General features: G+C 37.1%; 1 protein-coding gene across 3 annotated transcripts in view; it reads left to right on the top strand.

Annotated features, from left to right (window-relative positions):
- The window catches only part of LOC127855320 (receptor-type tyrosine-protein phosphatase N2-like), a 266,493-nt gene that overhangs the window by 82,729 nt on the left and 161,430 nt on the right, over nt 1-22,334 (top strand). For all 3 annotated transcript variants that reach the window (XM_052390790.1, XM_052390792.1, XM_052390791.1), the window contains exons 2-4: nt 6,405-6,455; nt 16,043-16,819; nt 18,285-18,425. In XM_052390790.1, the coding sequence (XP_052246750.1) occupies nt 6,405-6,455; nt 16,043-16,819; nt 18,285-18,425 (969 nt within the window). The remainder of the gene's footprint in view (nt 1-6,404; nt 6,456-16,042; nt 16,820-18,284; nt 18,426-22,334) is intronic.

Raw genomic sequence — 22,334 nt, 5'->3', positions numbered from 1 at the left:
CCAGACACTCTTGAGTTACGGCCCTTTAATTATCATAAAATTGTTTTTTTTTTGTCGTTTCCGCTCAATAACTCAAACAATTGTCATCAGATCTTCACCAAATTTCAAGAAAATGTGTAAGGCAATAACATCTAGGTCAAATTTGATAATCGGCCAAATTGACCCAGACACTCCTGAGTTACTGCCCTTGAATCATCGTAAAATTGTTTTTTTTTTAGCTCACCTGATTGCTCAGGTGAGCTTATGTGACCGGTCTTTGTCCATCGTATGTCCGTCCATTAACATTTGCTCGTAAACACTCTAGAGACCACATTTCTTGTCCCATCTTCATGAAACTTGGTCAGAAGCTTTGCCCCAATGAAAACTCGGCCGAGTTCGAAACTGGGTTGTGCCAGGTCAAAAACTTGGTCACTAGGTCAAAAACAAGAAAAACCTTGTAAACACTGTAGAAGTCACATTTCATGCCCAATCTTCATGTAAATTTGTCAAAATGTTTGTCTTAATGATATCTTGGTTGAGTCAAAAAGTCAGTTAAAAAACATGGCCGCCATTTGGCGGGGCAGTTTTCCTTATTTGGCTATAGAGAAACCTTGTAAACACTCTAGAAGTCACAATTTTTGCCCAATCATCATGAAAGATGGTCAAAACATTGGTTCACTTGATGTCTCGGACTAGTTCAAAAATGGTCGAGATCAGTGAAAAAACGTGGCCGCCAGTTGGCGGGGCATTTTTCTCTATATGTATATAGTGGCAGTTTTCCCTATTTGGCTATAGAGAAACATTGTAAACACTCTAGAAGGCACAATTTTTGTCCAATCATCATGAAAGTTGGTTAAAACATTGGTTTTATTGATATCTCGGATGAGTTTGAAAATGGTTGGGATCAGTGAAAAAACATGGCCGCCAGTGGGCAGGGCATTTTTCTCTATATGTATATAGTGAAAACATGTGAACAATATATATATGTATATAGTGAAAACATGTGAACATAGTAGAAGTCACATTTTTGGCCCAATTTTCATGAAATTTGCTCAGAACATTTGTTTTCTTGATACGAAAGTTGAGTTCAAAAATGGTTCTGGTCAGTTGAATAACATGGCTGATGGGAGGGGGGCAGTTTTCTCATTATGCCCCCCCCCCCCCTTTCGAAGAAGAGGGGGTATATTGTTTTGCTCATGTCGGTCCGTCCGTCCACCAGATGGTTTCCGGATTATAACTCAAGAGCGCTTATGCCAAGGATCATGAAACTTCATAGGTACATTGATCATGACTCACAGATGACTCCTATTGATTTTCAGGTCACTAGGTCAAAGGTCAAGGTAAATATGACCCGAAATAGTAAAATGGTTTCCGGATGATAACTCAAGAATACTTATGCCTAGGATCATGAATCCTCATAGATACATTGATCATGACTCGCAGATGACCCTTATTGACTTTCAGGTCACTAGGTCAAAGGTCAAGCTCACGGTGACCCAAAGCAGTAAAATGGTTTCAGGATGATAACTCAAGAACGCTTATGCCTAGGATCATGAAACTTCATAGATACATTGATCATGACTTGCAGATAACCCCTATTTATTTTCAGGTCACTAGGTTAAAGGTCAAGGTCATGATGACCTGAAATAGTAAAATTGTTTTCGGATGATAACTCAAGAACCGTTAGGCCTAGGATCATGAAACTTCATAGGTACATTGATCATAACTCGTAGATGAGCCCTATTGATTTTTAGGTCACTAGGTCAAAGGTCAAGGTCACGATGACCCAAAATAGTTAAATGGTTTCCGGATGATAACTCAAAAACGCTTAGGCCTAGGATCATGAAACTTCATAGGTACATTGATCATGACTCGTAGATGACCCCTACAGATTTTCAGGTCACTAGGTCAAAGGTCAAGGTCACGGTGACCCAAAATAGAAAAATTGTTTCCAGATGGTAACTCAAGAACGCTTATGCCTAGGATCATGAAACTTCATAGGTACATTGATCATAACTCGAAGATGACCCCTATTGATTTTCAGGTCACTAGGTCAAAGGTCAAGGTCACTGTGATCTGAAATAGTAAAATGGTTTCTGGATGATAACTCAAGAACGCTTATGCCTAGGATCATAATACTTCATATGTACAATGATCATGACTCGCAGATGACCCCTATTGATTTTCAGGTCACTAGGTCAAAGGTCAAGGTCACAGTGACCTGAAATAGTAAAATGGTTTCTGGATGATAACTCAAGAACGCTTATGCCTATGTTCATGAAACTTCATAGGTATATTGATCATGACTCGCAGATGACCCCTATTGATTATCAGGTCACTAGGTCAAAGGTCAAGGTCACAGTGCCAAAAAACGTATTCACACAATGGCTGTCAAGGTCACGGTGACTTAACTTAGAAAAATGGTTTCCGGATGATAACTCAAGAATGCTTACGCCTAGGATCATGAAACTTCATAGGTACATTGATCATGACTAGCAGATGAAATAATGATGAAACTTGTCCAGGATGTTTGTCTGGACAATATCTAGGTCAAGTTTGACATTTGGTAAAGATTGAATGAACCGACTCCTCTCAGGTGAGCGAACTCGTTTCTGCTCAATAACTCGAGCAAATGTCATAGGATCTCTGTCACACTTCATAAAAATGTGTAGGGCAATAACACCTAGGTCAAGTTTGATAATCGGCCAAATTGACTCAGACACTCCTGAGTTACGGCCCTTGAATCATAGAAAAATTGTGTTTTTTCTCGTTTCCGCTCAATAACTTGAGCCAATGTCATAGGATCTCTGCGGCACTTCATGAAAATGTGTCAGGTCATAAGATCTAGGTCAAGTTTGATAATCAGCCAAATTGACTAAGACACTCCTGAGTTACGGCCCTTGAACCATCGAAAAATTGAGTTTTTTTCCTTATGTTACGAAGTTGTGCATGTTGGATTGTTATTGTCCTATATCAAAACTTTACTTTTTTATGCCCCCCGGTAGGATGGCATATAGCAGTCACACTGTCCGTCCATCTTTCTGGCCGTCTGTCGCACTTTTGCATTTCGGTTTCGAAAAATGCTTGTAACTTCTATGTTGATTCAGACATTCATATTTAGTATGCATGTGTATATGGACAAGGCCTTTTCATACACACACAAATTTTGACCCCTTTGAGCTTGAACTTGAACTTAGGGTCAGCGTTTAGGTTTCGAAATCTGTGTTTAGTTTTCGAAAAAGCGTTTTTTGAGGGCATATGTCTTCCGATGGAGACAGCTCTTGTTTTTTCATGTTTTGGTATTTACCTGAGATGCTTTCATATTGAAGGGCATTTAGGGTTATAAACCTAATGTTTAACACAACTTACATGTTTAACACAGTTGTCTAAACATGCACTTTCAATAAGTCCTGTTGAGAGGACATATGGGGTTTGTTCTGACATTAAAGGGCCTACCACAAGTTCTAGGGGTCAAGGGCTAGATGGCTCATGTTCATTTATATCCTTGGTGTTTGAAGAACAACAAACATCAATTTATCAAACCAACTTGTGTAAAATTTAATCTGAAAACGAAGAGGTTTACTTTGTTTATATGGCATGTAAAAAAAACTTGATAAAACCAAATTCTTTAAGAGATGTAATTTTCTCACTGAGACTAATGTGACAGAGAAAGGCAATTTAAAGCTTTTTCTGTCCTGCATGCAAACACTCCCCAGGCATGAAACCATAACAGAGCTCCAGATAAGGTTTTGTGAAATTCTTAAATTACTACCAGATTTAAAAAAATAATTCTTAACTCTGAAATTTTATTCTTAACGTTACTACTAAGTTTTGGAAAATAATTCTTATTTTTTCTAAATGACCTAAAAATAAATAATAATGGTTATTTTCATGCAAAAAAATCAAAATAAACATACTAGCAACTTAATTTATACGAGTTCAGCAGTGTCTTTTCAGTATTATACAATTTTATTTTTCAAATACCTTCATATGCCTGAACTGTGCTTAGATTGCATGCCTTAGATGAATTTTTACATATTTCACAATTAAAACGGGTCTCCCCTTCAATCTTTTCAATGATTAGCCACGGGACTTGTTCCTTCCACTCGTTCAATGTTTTTTGTGTGTTTAAGTTTGGACCCGTCGTGTCGCGTTTTTGTTTAGCTTTTCCGACTGTGTCGGCAACTGAACATACAACATCGTATAAGATCTTTTCTATAATGTCTTTCTAAACATTTAACTTCGGCTCACTTTGCGTACAATATGTTAAAAGCGTGTTTTTGGACGTTTTGCAGTTTTTTTAGGACGCTCTCTGGGTGCCGCCATTGTTTTTTGACAGATAGACTGTATACGCCGCTTTTATTGGAAAAAATGCGCTTTGTTAAACAAACACGATAACCATTCTATATAAGCACCGCAAAGATCTTTAATACGCGAAAAGAACTCAATAAAAATCGATACGAACCGATGTAAAAATAATATTCGTAACTTGATTTTGTAATTCTTCATGGTACAACAAAATTTTAAAATAAATACGTAACGGACTTTAAAATAATTCGTAATTACGAAAATACGACCCTTATCTGGAGCTCTGCATTAGAAGCACAGCCCAATCCACTTAATCCACTGGGGCCTGTTGTTTTTATCTAAGTTAGAGGCACTGTGGGAAAACCAGGATTAATGCATGTGCGTTAAGTGTTGTCCCAGATTAGCCTGTGAAGTCCGGGACGTGGGGTTACACTTAATGCACAATATTCTTTTTATTTTATTATCCCCACGCTTTTTGAAAAAAAGGTGGGGATATTGTGGTTATCTCCGCCGTCCGTCCGTCCGTCCGTCTGTCTGTCCGTCCGTCCTGGCCACTATCTCCTCCTACACTAAAAGCACTAGAACCTTGAAACTTACACACATGGTAGCTATGAGCATATGTGCGACCCTGCACTATTTGGAATTTTGATCTGACCCCTGGGTCAAAAGTTATAGCGGTTGGGGTGGGGCTGCGTCAGAAATTATCACTCATTTTTTTAGGTTATTTTACATTTACTTCTTTATTTCTACACCGATTCACTTCAAATTGATACTGGACCTCTCTTATGACAATACGGTCAATCTCAACCATGCATGGCCCCATTCCCAACCCTGGGGCGCCCCGCCCACATAGGCCACACCCACAAAAAATTTCCTTTTACTATAATTTTTTCATTTCTACACGGATTCACTTCAAATTGATACTGAACTTTTGTTATGACATTAGGGTCAATCTCAACTATGCATGGCCCCAATCCCAACCCTGGGGCGCCCGCCCACATAGGCCACACCCACCAAAAAATTCCATTTACTATAATTTTTTCATTTCTACCCGGATTCACTTCAAATTGATACTGAACTTCTCTTATGACATTAGGGTCAATTTCAACTATGCATGGCCCCATAACCAACCCTGGGGCCCCGCCCACATAGACCACACCCACCCAAAATTGCCTTTACTTTAATTTCTTCATTTCTACACCGATTCACTTCAAATTGATATTGAACTTCTCTTATGACAATACAGTCAATCTCAACTATGCATGGCCCCATTACCAACCCTGGGGCGCCCCGCCCACATAGACCACACCCACCCAAAATTGCCTTTTACTATAATTTCTTCATTTCTACACCGATTCACTTCAAATTGATACTGAACCTCTCTTATGACAATACGGTCAATCTCAACTATGCATGGCCCCATTACCAACCCTGGGGCCCCGCCCACATAGACCACACCCGCCCAAAATTGCCTTTTACTATAATTTCTTCATTTCTACACCGATTTACTTCAAATTGATACTGAACTTCTCTTATGACAATACGGTCAATCTCAACTATGCATGGCACAATTACCAACCCTGGGGCGCCCTGCCCACATATGTCACACCCACCCAAAATTGCCTTTTACTATAACTTCTTCATTTCTACACCAATTCACTTCTAATTGATGATGAACTTCTCTTATGACAATACGGTCAATCTCAGCTATGCATGGCCCCATTACCAACCCTGGGGCACACCTAGGTCAAGCATTCGGCGTGGGGATACGCGTCGGCCTCTGCCGCGCCATTTCTAGTTATGTTTTGCTTTCTGTTGAGACTGTTTGGTTGCAGGAAAACCATCAGAATCAAATCTTGATGTCAACTTCCTTGACAGGCTGCAATAAATTTCTCAATTAGACGCACTTTCCAGTATTAACAAATATTTTGAAGATTAACATACAGTTTATAATACAGTTTTGGCTTTACAACCAGAAATTAGTCTTTATCACACAATATGACTTTTCTAAAAAGACAATGTCCATGAAGCAATGAATTCGAAATTCTCTCTCAACCACAATTATTAATAATTGTTTATTGTTATTTGGTTTAAATGATTTGTTTTTCTATTTTCAGGCTGCCTGTTTTCCCGTGATATTTGTGACAGCAGGCTGCCATGTATAGATGGTAAGTCAAACATTTACTACAAGAATGCTACACAAAGAGTATTCTCCCTTTGTTAATAGACTGCATAATCCCCACAACAATTACCTCCCCTGTCTTGCAAGGTTACCACTAGCTGTTGGCAAAATGAAATCTGGAATTTTTCTTGTGTTGATGGACAATGTTACATAAATCCGCCCTCAATTCGGCTCTGGAATGGTGCTCAAAAATGAATTCGAGGTAATTGGGATGTTTTGGTGTCTCTTCACATAAATCAGAGACCATACTGTGTCTGATTTTAATGCTTCTGCAGCCTTCTGGAAACTTGATTGCCTGATTGAATCGAAAACACTTTGGCATCCAAGTTTTAAAAGTTGTAAAATTTGGAAGTAGAATTGTCTACATCACAAAAATTATACAATAGCTTTATGTCATCACATTTTTACTTGCAACCTTAAACGAAAAACTTTGCTTCACTTGCAACGATTCACATGTTGAACAAGACGTAAATACATTTTATCTAATAACTTCAAATCAACAGCATCACTCCACTCCAAGGTTAAATATCGACATATGAAAAATGAGGCTTATATGGGATAACTGTAAAGGTAGTGTAATATTAATTTAATTGGTAGTCAATATGAATTGAGAAAATAAAAATCACAGATGTGTCATAAAGCAGGCTTTTTCCGCTCCATTTTGGGAATACGCCACACTGAAATTTTGGGAATTTCGCGTCGTGAAAACCCCCATTTTGGGAAAAAAATTATTCGCAAAATTGGCTCAATTGGGAAAAATTATGGCATGTAAATAGTGTTTCTTATATTTCAAAGAAGCCGTTAACTGGTAAATAATGACTATTTTGATAACTTATTATTAAAATTTTACAAAGTATTATGAACATGTGAGATAAGTGCAGGTTTTTAAATCTGAATTTGGGGAAAAGGCCTGGCCTTTTTTGAGGTGAAAAAAATCGTGCGAAGCGCCGGATTTTGAGGAAAATAAGGAAAGTCTTAAATAATCATTTACATATTTTACAGTTTTTTAAAACAAATTCAAGGCAACAGATAATTTAATTATGAAACATTTTCTATTTTCTACAACGGATCAGGTTAACTTAAATATTTTAAGGTAAAAAAAAAAAAAAAAAATTTTTTTTTTTTTTTTTTTTGGAATTGGGAATATTTTTTTTCAATTGGGAAAAAAAACAACCAGATTTGCATTGGGAATGGGGCTGAATTTCGGACCCATGGCATAGGGCGGAAAAAGCCTGTAAAGGCTGATTTCCCAAAGACGAAAACACATATATTAGCCTAGCTCTGGGAAAATGGGATTAAATGCATGTGCTTAAAGATTTTCCCTGGTAAGATGGTGCAGTCTGCACAGGCTAATCAGAGAATACACTTTCCACTTGTGTTGTATGTTTTATGTAAAGAAAGTCTCTTCTTAGCTAAAATCCAATTTATGCGTAAACTTTTGTCCCTTATTACATTAAACTCAGAGCTCCAGATAAGGGTCGTATTTTCGCAATTACGAATTATTTTCAAGTCCGTTACACATTTATTTTAAAATCTTGTCGTACCATTAAGAATTACAAAATCAAGTTACGAATATTATTTTTACATCGGTTCGTATCGATTTTTATTGAGTTCTTTTCGCGTATTAAAGATCTTTTCGATGCTTATATAAAATGGTTATCGGGTTTGTTTAACAAAGCGCATTTTTTCCAATAAAAGCGGCGTGTACAGTCTATCTGTCAGAAAACAATGGCGGCGCCCAGAGAGCGTCCCAAAAAACCTGCAAGTCGTGCAAAAACATGCTTTTAACATATTGTTTGCAAAGTGAGCCGAAGTTGAATGTTAAGAAAGACATTATAGAGAATATCTTATACGATGTTGTATGTTCAGTTGCCGAAACAGTCGGAAAAGCTAAAAAAAAACGCGACACGACGGGTCCAAACTTAAACAAAAAAACATTGAACGAGTGGAAGGGACAATTCCTGTGGCCAATCTTTGAAAAGATTGAAGGGGATACCCGTTTTAATTGTGAAATATGTAACAAGAAATATCTTTAAAAAAGATATACGGCGTTGATTGTGGTTGGAGTTTATGGAAGGTAAAGATTTAAATGAATGAGATCAAGGATAGCTTATATCTTTTTCTGTGCAGTTTTTAGCTGCATCAAACGCAGTACGGGATGTTACGCGGAGTTTTCGCGGCTTATTTTACATTATTACATATTGCTGGTCATAAACCTATAGATACAAAACAGAAAACCAAAGTCAACCGGCCACACGCGAAGTCTCCGTACATATTTTAAATATGTATACGCGCGTTCTTCGAACAAACCTGTTTGAGTGGTTTATCGGGCATTGCTACGTGTATTTGATTCGATTATTTACAGTATCGAGAATCATCGCGCTCATACTTAATACATTAGTCAATATGCTGCAATAATACATTAGTAAATATGATGGAATAATTCTTGTTAATTAATTAAAAATAATATTTATCATGGTATTGTTAAAAACACATTAAGAATCTATTATTGACATGCCATAAAATAATATCGCTGGATATCTTCATTACACATCTTTCTGGTGGTAAAGAAAATTCCAGTTCACGCTATAGCGTTTTTATTATATAACTATTATGTTACTGACCGCGAACTCCGAACAGCACATAAGGTCTGACCTGTATATAAACTCTGACATTCAAACCGCGAACTGACCCCTTATACCTCGCGGGTTGAAATGCAATACATTAAAGTGAGGCATCGCTTCCACTGCTCTTTATACTTTTACATATAACATGTTGACAGGAATATGGAAGTCAGTACTAAATATGAGAACATGGCGTTTAAGTACACAACGTTCTCGCGTTGAAAATCCTCTGAAAATAAAAGGTGCACGCACAAACTGTATTGATGTCGAGATTGAGTATAAAACTGTTCTATCTATTAAGCCTTTTCATTAGAGATAAAACTGTTTCATGCTGAACACGCAGTAAAACAGTGTTACAAAGACGCGGACATGTTTCCAATGTTCTAGTGGTATTATCAAATCAGCCAATGCAGTCAATGAAGTGTATTCATCTGTACTTGGCCGCGGGAAGTTTTATATGAATTCTATTGGACACTAACAAAGGTCAGGCTAAGGTGAAAAGCTGGCGTATACAGCTAACGCCGAAAAATTCATTGAAGGCATGCAATCTAAGCACAGTTTGGGCATATGAAGGTATTTGAAAAATAAAATTGTATAATACTGAATAGACACTGTTGAACTCGTTTAAATTAAGTTGCTAGTATGTTTATTTTGATTTTTTGCTTGAAAATAACCATTATTATTTATTTTTAGGTCATTTAGAAAAGTTAAGAATTATTTTCCAAAACTTAGCAGTAACGTGAAGAATAAAATTTCAGAGTTAAGAATTATTTTTGAAAATCTGGTAGTAACGTTAAGAATTTCACAAAACCTTATCTGGAGCTCTGAAACTTGCAGCTTATTGCATGAGAACTATGTTCTCCGGATGCAAATCAAATGTGGTTTAAGCATTGTTGCTGGGTCATTTAATATTAATGCTTAAAGCAAATCTTAATCAGACATTGATTAATTGTAATTTGGGGGTGGTATTATTTCTTATTTGTAATTGATTGGGCAAATGAAAGCATTGTTTAAACTAGTTATTATTTTTTATGATATCGAAAGTTTAGATTGACATTGAAGGTTAATTTACAAAACATCAGCAGTAATGAAAATGGGTTTGCCCGCATAAATTGTATAAGCTTGTTGAGTGAACTAATTACTTCTTCTACAATTCTTAAGGTTTTGAATTGAAACTTTAAATATGTCATGACCATGAAGTGAACATTTTGCTAGGCACCTTTTTAAACCTGAGCTGAGCTTTTTGAACTGAGCCCTTTTAACAGAAAAAGCTTCACATGTTTTTTAAGTTTGTGGAACCAGAATCTTTTGCATTTCCCTAGGGATTAAATTTAAACAAAAAAAACAAAACGTCACCACCATGATTTGTAGATTTTTACATTATTCACCCACTTTTGCCTGAGTTATGTTCCCTGTTATGCCTATGACAAAGTAGTGCTTGATATTTTTACATGGTTGTTATGCATGTGCCAAAGCAGTGCAGGGTATTTTTATGCTCCCCGAAAATTTTCGGGGAGCATATAGTTGCCAGTTTTTCCTTCCTTACTTCCTTACTTCCGTCACACTTTTGTTACAGTTTCTCATAGCACCTTCAATACTTAACTGATCTCTTTCATATTTGGCATGTAGGTACCTTGCATGGACCTCTACCTTTTGATGAGGTTTGAGGTCAAGGTCACCGAGGCTAATAATAGATTTTTCCATCACACTTTTGTTACAGTTTCTCATTGCACCTTCAATACTTTACCAATCTCTTTCATATTTTGCATGTAGGTACTTTGCATGGACCTCAACCTTTTGCTGAGGTTTGAGGTCACTGGGGTCAAGGTCACCAAGGCTAATGATCGATTTTTCCGTCACACTTTTGTTATAGTTTCTCATACTACTTTCAATACTTTACCGATCTCTTTCATATTTGGCATTTAGGTACCATGCATGGACCTCTACCATTTGATGAGGTTTGAGGTCACTGGGGTTAAGGTCACCGAGGCTAATAATAGATTTTTCCGTCACACTTTTGTTACAGTTTCTCATAGCACCGTCATTACTTTACCGATCTCTTTCATATTTGGAATACAGGTACCTTGCATGGACCTCTACCGTTTGATGAGGTTTGAGGTCACTGGGGTCAAGGTCACTGAGGCTAATAATAGATTTTTATGTCCCCCACTATAGTAGTGGGGGACATATTGTTTTTGCCCTGTCTGTCTGTTGGTCTGTTTGGCCCAACTTTAACATTTTGCAATAACTTTTGCAATATTGGAGATAGCAACTTCATATTTGGCATGCATGTGTATCTCATGAAGCTGCACATTTTGAGTGGTGAAAGGTCAAGGTCAAGGTCATCCTTCAAGGTCAGAGGTCAAATATATGTGACCAAAATCGCTCATTTTATGAATACTTTTGCAATATTGAAGATAGCAACTTGATATTTGGCATGCATGTGTATCTCATGGAGCTGCACATTTTGAGTGGTGAAAGGTCAAGGTCAAGGTCATCCTTCAAGGTCAGAGGTCAAATATATGTGGCCCAAATCGCTTATTTTATGAATACTTTTGCAATTTTAAAGATAGCAACTTGATATTTGGCATGCATGTGTATCTCATGGAGCTGCACATTTTGAGTGGTAAAAGGTCAAGGTCAAGGTCATCCTTCACAAGGTCAAGGTCATCCTCCAAGGTCAAACGTCATATAGGGGGACATTGTGTTTCACAAACGCATCTTGTTTGTTCATGCTTTTGTTACAGTTTCTCATAGCACCTTCAATACTTTACCGATCTCTTTCATATTTGGCATGTAAGTACCTTGCATGGACCTCTACCTTTTGATGAGGTTTGAGGTCACTGGGATCAAGGTCAAGGTCACTGAGGCTAATAATACATTTTCCGTCATGCTTTTGTTACTTTACCGATCTCTTTCATATTTGGCATGTAGGTAACTTCCATGGACCTCTACTTTTTGATGAGGTTTGAGGTCACTGGCTCAAGGTCACCAAGGCAGATAATAGATTTTCTGTCACGCTTTTCTTACAGTTTCTCATAGGGCATTCAATACTTTACTGATCTCTTACATATTTGCCATGTAGGTACCATGCATGGACCTCTACCTTTTGATGAGGTTTGAGGTCACTGGGCTCAAGGTCACCAAGGCTATTAATATATTTTCGTCCCGCTTTTGTAACAGTTTCTCATAGCACCTTCAATACTTTACCGATCTCTTTCATATTTGGCATGTAGGTACCTTGCATGGGCCTCTACCTTTTGATGAGGTTTGAGGTCACTGGGGTCAAGGTCACCGAGGCATGGATAGATGGCAATTTGAAGATTATGCACGTCATTTCATTTTGTGCCTACGTCAAAAATTCTGGTTGCTATGGCAACAAATAAAAAAAGAAATAAAATTGCTGACAATGGTGGAGTTTCACCGGTTGGGGACCATATTGCTTGACAATCTCTTGTTAACACATAGATTGACAAAGCGCATCATGGGGGAGCACCCATCAGTTTCACTAATTTCTTGTTTATATGGCTGTTATGCCTGTGACAAAGAAGTGCAGGGTATTTTTACATGGCTGTTTTGCCTATGACAAAGCAGTGCAGGGTATTTTTACATGGCTGTTATGCCCGTGACAGAGCATTTTAGGGAATTTTTACATAGCTGTTTTGTCTGTGACAAAGCAGTGCATGGTATTTTTACATGGCTTTTATGCCTTTGCCAAAGCAGTGCAGGATATTTTTACATGGCTGTTATGATTGTGATTAAGCAGTGCAGGGTATTTTTAGATGGCTGTTATGCCTTTGCCAAAGCAGTGCCAGTAGTTTAACATGGTTGTTATGCCTGTGCCAAAGCAGTGAAGGGTATTTTTAGCTCACCTGAGCACAACGTGCTCATGGTGAGCTTTTGGGATCCCCTTTTGTCCGTCGTGCGTGCGTGGTGCGTGCGTCCTCAACATTTTACCTTGTGAACACTCTAGAGGCCATGTTTCTTATCCGATCTTCATGAAACTTGGTCAGAACATTTGTCCCGATGATGACTCGACTGAGTTCGAAACTGGGTCATGCTGGGTCAAAAACAAGGTCAATAGGTAAAAAAATAGAAAAACCTTGTGAACACTGTAGAAGTCACATTTAATGCCCAATCTTCATGTTAATTTTGCCAAAATGTTTGTCTTAATGATATGTTGGTTGAGTTCAAAAATTGTTCTGGTCCGTTGAAAAACATGGCCACCAGGGGGCAGGGCAGTATTCCTTATATGGCTATATAGAAACCTTGTGAACACTCTAGAAGTCACAATTTTTGCCCAATCATCATGAATCTTGGTCAAAACATTGGTTGTATTGATATCTCCGATGAGTTCGAAAATGGTCCAGATCGGTGAAAAAACATGGCCGCCAGGGGGCGGGGCAGTTTTCTCTATGTGTATATAGTGAAAACATTTGAAAACTCTCTAGAAGTCACATTTTTGGTCAAATCTTCATGAAATTTGGTCAGAACATTTGTTTCCTGGATACGACGGTTGAGTTTGAAAATGGTTCAGATCGGTAAAAAACATGGCTGCCAGGCGGGGTCTTTTTCCTTATATTTATATAGTAAAAAAGCTTGTGAACACTCTAGAAGTCACTTTTTTTGCCTAATCATCATGAAATTTGGTCAAAACATTGGTTATGTGGATACCTAGGACGAGTTTGAAAATGGTCGTGAACATTTGAAAAACATGGCCATAATAACAGAGGATTATTATGTTGATGATTGGTTGGGGATGAAGTGGAACAAACGTATTTTAGCCATCTGAAAACCCTTTATTAAATAATCTCAAAATTTTAAGTAGTAATATCGATTTCACAGAAAATTACTTAGGGGAGAAACAACTGTATATAACAGTTTAGAGTCAGGCCCCAAATTCCTGTGCTGGCCACTTTTCACACATTTTGTTGCATGTAATTTAGACCTGCTGCAGATCAATGAAATAACCATACGCCACAGCAGGTACCTCATTATCTCTGACAGTTGCTTGATGCCTAACCCATTGTTTACAGCCCTTTGCAGTGAACAGCATGGAACAGCAATTGCTATACAGTGGTATCAATATAGAGATAAACACATAAATACATCTGTCTGGCATTTATTTTCGTATAAAAATCAGCATGCTGACTGCATAAAAAGAACAGATTACAACATTGAAGCAAGCTCTTGAAACAGCAAAATTATGTACTTATATATTTCCACGAAAGGTTTATACAATATATATAAATTTAATGGGCGTGATATTTCATATTTCTTAGCTTTAAGTACAGTGATGCCTGATTGAACTTACTCAATATGGCTATTATTTAACTTATAACTATCACAAAGTCCCAGTGTATATTATAAATATCGAGAAGAAAAAGTAAAGATATGTACGTAAAAATATCCTTTACAGCTTAGACAACAACTGTTGTCAAAATGCAATTATATTGATCAATAAAAAATAGATTGAAATATTCTCCAACTTTACTGTTGAACATTATTGACAAAAAACTATCGTGTCTACATGTACACATATCATATCACAGATATACTTTGTTCAAGAATTAAAGAGATAGAGAAAATGCACTTAAAACCAATTATTTGCGATACTTATGATATTAAATGCAGCTTGTATTTGAGAAAAAATTTCACAATTAAAATGCAGTTTGGTTTTGCATTGGTTGTAAATAAAGAGTAGAAGCGTAGAGGAATTGTTTACAAACAACACTTACAAATGTGAATAATTAACAAAAATTAACTCTTAAATGAAGTATGAAATTTCATTTTAAATCATAAATACAGATTGATATACAAACGTCATGTAGGCCGACATGGATGATATGTGAAATACAGTATTATGTAAAAGTCAGAAATACAATTATTCTAATTAATTTTATATACAGATGTACATCATGTATGATATGTGAAATGCAGTATTACTTGAAAATCAGAGTATCATTGTTCTAAATAACTTTGAATGGAAGAACAGTGAAAACGTATTTTAATAATAGAGCACACTAAGTCTGTAATACCGCCTGTCTGCTCAGCACTCGTCCTCTTTTGAAGATTTTACACTAAATAATCAAACTATAAAGCGCAAGTTAAGTATGTACGCCCGTCTGTAGGAAGTACTTTTATTATTTTGAACTCCACCTTCCCAGAATAGTTTAGTTCCTTTGGGTCTCAGGTGAGCGCCTTAGGGCCCTTACATGGTTGTTATGCCTGTGACAAAGCAGTGCATGGTATTTTTACATGGCTGTTATGCCTGTGACAAAGCAGTGTTGGGTATTTAACATGGCTGTTTGCCTGTGACAAAGCAGTGCAGGGTATTTTTACATATCTGTTATGCCTGAGACAAAGCAGTGCATGGTTTTTTTACATGGCTGTTATGCCTGTAAAAAGCAGTGCATGGTACTTTTCCATGGCTGTTATGCTTATGACAAAGCACTGCATGTTACTTTCCATGGTTGTTATGCTTATGACAAAGCAGTGGAGGGTATTTTTACATGGCTGTAATGCCTGAGACAAAGCAGTGCAGGTCATCTTTACATGGCCATTATGCCTGTGACAAAGCAGTGTAGGGTATTTTTACATGGCTGTTATGCCTTTGAAAAAGCAGTGCTGGGTATTTTTAGACACTTAAATGAGAAGTAATTTAAGTAATTTATTGACGCTATAATTGTTTTGACACCCTTATGTTTGCCAAAATGAATTAATTGTTTTTAATTGTCCACATTTTCACCCATATATAAAGACTGAAAATTTCAATTTACCATGGTTTACAAGTAATATTTTTGTAAATGTTTGGTGACAAAATTGAGATCCTAAGCCAGAAGTTCCCCCCCCCCCCCCCCAACCAAAAGTAAGCAACTGAAAAAATTATATAGAAATTTTTAACATACGTTGATTACAGTGCAATCAGGGCCTGTTATTTCAATTCCAGACCTTCTCTATGGGACATGTGGGGGCAGCAATTTTCCAGACAGCTTCGCGTTCCAACTCAGTGAACATGACCTGATGAAGCTTGGTGATGAAACTGGAAAACTGGTTCTATCCGGTTTCACTTGGGGGGATGGCTATACGCAATGCATCGTTCAAAACGTCATACTCTCCCTGGCATCCAAAGAGCCGTTCAGCAAGCTTGTTTGCTATGACCTGCTCTACGCCAAAAATAAACCAGTTTCAGACGAAGTCAACGCAGTCATAGCTGAGCTCTACGATGAAAGCTTAAACAGAGGTCTTGATCCGGTTAACAATTTTGATGAAATCTCCCTGATCCCAAATTCCCAGAAACGCGATGAAATTGTACGAGTACATAAGTACTTCGATAAAAATGAGAAATTGCATAAGCGTTACTGGGATCCCTTCAAAGATGGCATTTTCCCATACGGATATTACCCCCAAGATGATCCGTTTGCAATGTCTCCAAAATATTTTAATAGTCCCCAAGACCCTGTTGCTGAATGGGAGAATACCAGAATTCCCTTAGAGGACTTGCAGCTTGTCAGGAAGTATTTGGAATCGACACGAAAGCCCACGTCTCACAGGTCCAAACTTTCCGAACTTCTAGATTCAGGCTCACTTAACTTTCAGAGGGTGCTTAACAACAATGGCCAAACAAGCAGCTATGTCCGACCAAACAATGAATTCAGGGATTTTGACATACAGCCCAACAATTTGTTAAATGGCGATGGACAACAGATTGGATTCTCTCAGCCCGGTAACTTAAAATAGAATTTTAATGTTGTTTTTTATAATTATGTTCTAGGTCTAGTTTTTTAATCAACCTTATTATCAGAGATTTAGATGATATATAGCCCTTGAATTATGAAAAACAACCTATTTAGCTGCAAAAAAGTTCAACTGTTGTCATCAAATCTTCACTAAAATTGATGATAAAACCAGGATGTTATAATATCTTAGCCAAGTTCAATATCGGGACTTATTGTTGTTGAACTGAAAACTTAAGTCCCTCTATTTATTGATAATTGACTGTTTAATAGTTTCTGCTTGTTATGTCCAACAGTGTTTTATTTTACATGAACTCATTTTAACTAGAGATGCCATGAAACCAATTGTCGGTAGGTTTGTAGCTGTCAGATATTTTAAAGTCTTTAATTTTGAGTCATAATCATGAAATATGTTAGGTTAAGTTGTAAATTGTATGCAGCTTTATAAAACTTATTGACAAACTACCTTTCATGATGTACCTTTTTCAATCATTATTAGTTCAAATGAACAAATAATAGGAAAAACAAGCAATATTCTTCTGTTCATTTTAATTAAGTTTGATGTCACTGTTGCTGATGCTGTTTTTCTGACAACATTGCAATCGCTGAGCATCAAACAGTTGTATCTCCATTATATTTTTGTCCCCTACTGGTGAGACCGGAGGGGACTTACAGTTTGCGCTCTGTCTGTCAGTCTGTCAGTCTGTCCGTCACACTTTTCTGGATCCTGCGATAACTTAAAAAGTTCTTCATATTTTTTCATGAAACTTAAAACATGGATGGATGGCAATATGGACATCATTTCATTTTGTTCCTACGTCAAGAATTCTGGTTGATATGGCAACAAATATATTTTTAAAAATCTGACAATGGTGGAATTTCACCGGTAGGGGACCATATTGCTTGGCAATCTCTTGTTATATCTGACCCGTATTTACTAATCAAGTCTTACTTTTAAGTCTTAAAATTAAGTATTTTCTTAAAAATGCCCTTTGGTAAAGCTTCTTGGATGTTATGTCTAGCATGGCTTCTCACACCTAATATTACCATATTATTCATGGAGAGCCACGTGTTAACCCTTTCAGTGCGGGAACCAAATTTTAAAGGCCTTTGCAAACAGTTTTGATCCAGATGAGACGCCACAGAACGTGTCGTCTCATCAGGATTCAAACTGTTTGCTATTCTGATAGTATTATTTGAAAAAAATTGAAGAAAATGCTAATTTTATAAATTCAGCAGACGACATTTAAGCAGACGACAAATTTCCCAGCATGCAAAGGGTTAATTGCTTTAGCATCATTTGTAGCCTATGTATAATCAAACTCTGAATTTTCTTGGTACTAAGTATATTCTTTTGTGTTTAAGTTTTAAAATATGGGTTAATGAATTCAGGCCAAGATGCAAGAGTTTTCATGCTCACCATTTGATAGAGAAACCTGACAATTTCCTTTGTAGAAGAGGTAATTGATTCTGGTGACCTTGGTTCTCCCAGTGACGACCTTGAAGAACTTGGTAACCCTGGTAATCAAGCTGGTATCCTTGAAGATATGTCGTTGCCACCTAAGTATGCTAACATTCTGGATAAACTGATCCGAGGTAAATTTTGTTCATTTTATATTTTAATGTATGTAAGCCATAGCAGCATTGAACATATGATCTTATACAGAAAAACGTGAGGGCACGGCCACATGAGCTAAGCGGCCAACCTGCCGTTGGTGGCCAGTTCAGATCCGCCCGTTCATTTCTGCTCTTTAAAAGTCTGTGTTAAGCCAGGGGCCAGTCTTTTTTGTCCAAACAACAAAATTTGACGGATGTTATGGTCGCGTGAACCAATTTCACGCTCTCAATAAAAAGACCAATTTATTGCATGTCAGACCTAGTGTCAAAAACTTGTGAATAGCGGATAAAAGACGCGTGAAATCAATCAAGGTGGTCGAAAATTTGGAAAACTGTAAAAAACGCAAATCAATTTATAGAGACTTGTCCTGTGATGTACATACCCATCAATAAATAGTGTTTTTCCCAGGAGGGCAAAGGGGCATTACTTTCAAAAAGGGCATTTTAGCACGCAGTTTAGGCAAAAAAAGGGCAAAAACGTTCCCTGAATACCTGAATTACGGGGCAACATGTAATCGCATCTGATGCAGTTGTGGAAAAAATAACATATAAAAAAGCACATTTAATGGTAATTGATGTATTTAACTTACTATGATTTATATTAATATATTTACCTTGCAATGTACATTTAAGTTCCATGCTGTTTCAATAAACTGTACAGCACGACAAACATAATAAAGCAATATATGCATATGAATCTGATTATACACAGATCCACTAACATATAAATGAAATATGTTTGTCTTATACCATTTTCTAACAATAATCTTGCCAGATGTTTAAAATAACATTGCGAGTAAATGAATTGCTAACAATATGCAAACACTCGCTTCCGTGACATACATCCACCAAGTAGATTACAAATAAATAAATAATGTTGTTGCTATCTAAAACATTTTATGCATCGTTGATTATCACAGACATTTCATTAATTCCTTCTTAATGTATAATCTCCATCGTTAATTCGATCGTTTACGAAGTTATCTGCCATTTTTGCCGAGTCGCAATTTAATTCTGTATAGTCCGCCATGTTGATAAAATGTCAAATGATGTAAGCGACAGGTGCGCATAGCAACGTTAAATCGTATACGCGATTCGCATTTTGTTCAATTAGTATACGTCTCAGTAATTATTTCAGTAATTAGATCTAATTATCTTAAAGTCGAAAGCGATAAATAATAAATTTGTTTGTGTTTTTAAATGTAATTATACGTAAAAATATATGTTTTGATATAACTGAATAATGCATGCAATTCACAATTGCCACGAGAATAACATCGAGTTTTTCATCAAAAGTCTCCGAAGTAACGATTTTATCGTGGAAGGAATACACATTGCCGACCGAAAAGTGCGCTTGGTATAACATAGCCTTTGGCATTATTGATTGATACTGACACGGGGTTATTCACGCATGACTAATTCACGGCTTTGGAGCAGTCTACCTATAAATCGAGCACTGTAATAGATTAAATCTGCTCAAATAATATAATCGATTAGACGTTGACGTCTCTCGAGTAAATCAAGCGCAGTCCGAGTGTCACAGACAATCAAGGATGCTGATTTTGCGGAAGTTAGATCATTTGCAAGTTAGATCATAAGGCAATAAAGATGTTATCGATAAGGGCGCGTGGCGAAATTTGCCTTTGAAAAGAAGGGCGCGTGGCGAAATTTGCCTTTGAAAAGGGCAGCGTGGCGATCCGTGAGGGCGGCGTGGCTTTTCGCCACGCTAAAATGGCCTGGGAAAAACACTCATAAAAGTGATAAAACTGATTACGCAGGGGTGTGATTTTTCCGCAGATCCGCGGATTTCCGTGGATCGGGTTGTCCCAGGGTCATTTCTGAGAATGGCGTAATTCTTTAAAAAAATGAGGAGAGGGTAAGACCTATTTTGCGGACATATTTCATAAGCGGCCCGAAATATCCGCGGCCCGCGAAACCTCTCAGAGTAATGGCCCTTGTAATGAAATAATATTGTTACTGTATCTCATTTCTGATCATGCACTTTTGAAGGTGCCACAATGTATTGACTCAAATAATTCAGAAAATAGGAGGATTTTAATGAAGAAATGTGTAAGAACTAATTTCAAAAGAAATGCATTTTTTTAAAATTCAATTTAATGTGTCTGTAGTTTTTAATTTAGTTTACAGTTGGCTTTAAACAGATTTACTTAAACAGTAATGAATCTTAACAAATAGCTCTCCATATAAATTCTATTGTGAACTGTGAGCAGGCCAATGAACTGAATGTGTTTTAGCACTTCTGTCATAAATTAAACTAAGAAAATTTTTTTACAGACCAGCCATCACTGACATTTAACCCTTTGCATGCTGGGAAATTTGTCGTCTGCTAAAATGTTGTCTGCTGAATTTCTAAAATTAGCATTTTCTTCGATTTTTTCAAAGAATACTATCAGAATAGCAAACAGTTTGGATCCTGATGAGACGCCACGTTCTGTGGCATCTCATCTGGATCCAAACTTTTTGCAAAGGCCTTCAAAATTTGGTTCCCGCACTGAAAGAGTTAAACAGAAAAGAACAGAACAGAATAGTTTATTTTTGACTTAGAGCATGTGAAGCTCATAGTCGTTAACATTCAAAATAACAGCATGCGTTGAAGTACACACAAAACACACATCATTTTAAAGAACAGTTAATCTAAATAAACAGGAAATAAACATATTCTGTGAACATATTTCATAAGCATGTCACAAGGATGAGGTTAATACATAGTAATCACAAAATGTTATACCTATAATTTTACAATTTTAGCAATAATTACAAAATTCTGAACTTATTTTCTTTATGAAAAGAATATATTATTATTTTACACAACACTATTTTAAAGACAGATTTAAGATGCAAACACCATGTTTCTTTTTCAAAGTATTGTTTAGAATAAGCTTATTTCTATCTGTATAATATGTATTATTGTAGGTTTATATATTTATGCCCCCCTTCGAAGAAGAGGGGGTATATTGCTTTGCTCATGTCGGTCGGTTGGTCGGTGTGTCGGTCCGTCCACCAGGTGGTTGTCGGATAATAACTCAAGAACGCATACGCCTATGATCATGAAACTTCATAGGTAGATTGATCATGACTCGTAGATGACCCCTATTGACTTTGAGGTCACTAGGTCAAAGGTCAAGGTCACGGTGACCCGAAATAGTAAAATGGTTTCCGGATGATAACTCAAGAACGCATACGCCTAGGATCATGAAACTTCATGGGTAGATTGATCATGACTTGCAGATGACCCCTATTGATTTTGAGGTCATTAGGTCAAAGGTCAAGGTCACGGTGACCCGAAATAGTAAAATGGTTTCCGGATGATAAATCAAGAATGCATACGCCTAGGATCGTGAAACTTCATAGGTAGATTGATCATGACTCGCAGATGACCCCTATTGATTTTGAGGTCACTAGGTCAAAGGTCAAGGTCACGGTGACCCGAAATAGTAAAATGGTTTCCGGATGATAACTCAAGAATGCATACGCCTAGGATCATGAAACTTCATGGGTAGATTGATCAAGACTTGCAGATGACCCCTATTGATTTTGAGGTCACTAGGTCAAAGGTCAAGGTCACGGTGACCCGAAATAGTAAAATGGTTTTCGGATGATAACTCAAGAACGCATACGCCTAGGATCATGAAACTTCATGGGTAGATTGATCATGACTTGCAGATGACCCCTATTGATTTTGAGGTCACTAGGTCAAAGGTCAAGGTCACGGTGACCCGAAATAGTAAAATGGTTTCCGGATGATAACTCAAGAACGCATACGCCTAGGATCATGAAACTTCATGGGTAGATTGATCATGACTTGCAGATGACTCCTATTGATTTTGAGGTCACTAGGTCAAAGGTCAAGGTCACGGTGACCCGAAA

The sequence above is a fragment of the Dreissena polymorpha genome, chromosome 13, assembly GCF_020536995.1.
Source record: "Dreissena polymorpha isolate Duluth1 chromosome 13, UMN_Dpol_1.0, whole genome shotgun sequence".
NCBI classification, from domain to species: domain Eukaryota; kingdom Metazoa; phylum Mollusca; class Bivalvia; order Myida; family Dreissenidae; genus Dreissena; species Dreissena polymorpha.
This window is presented reverse-complemented; position numbering and strand designations above follow the sequence as displayed.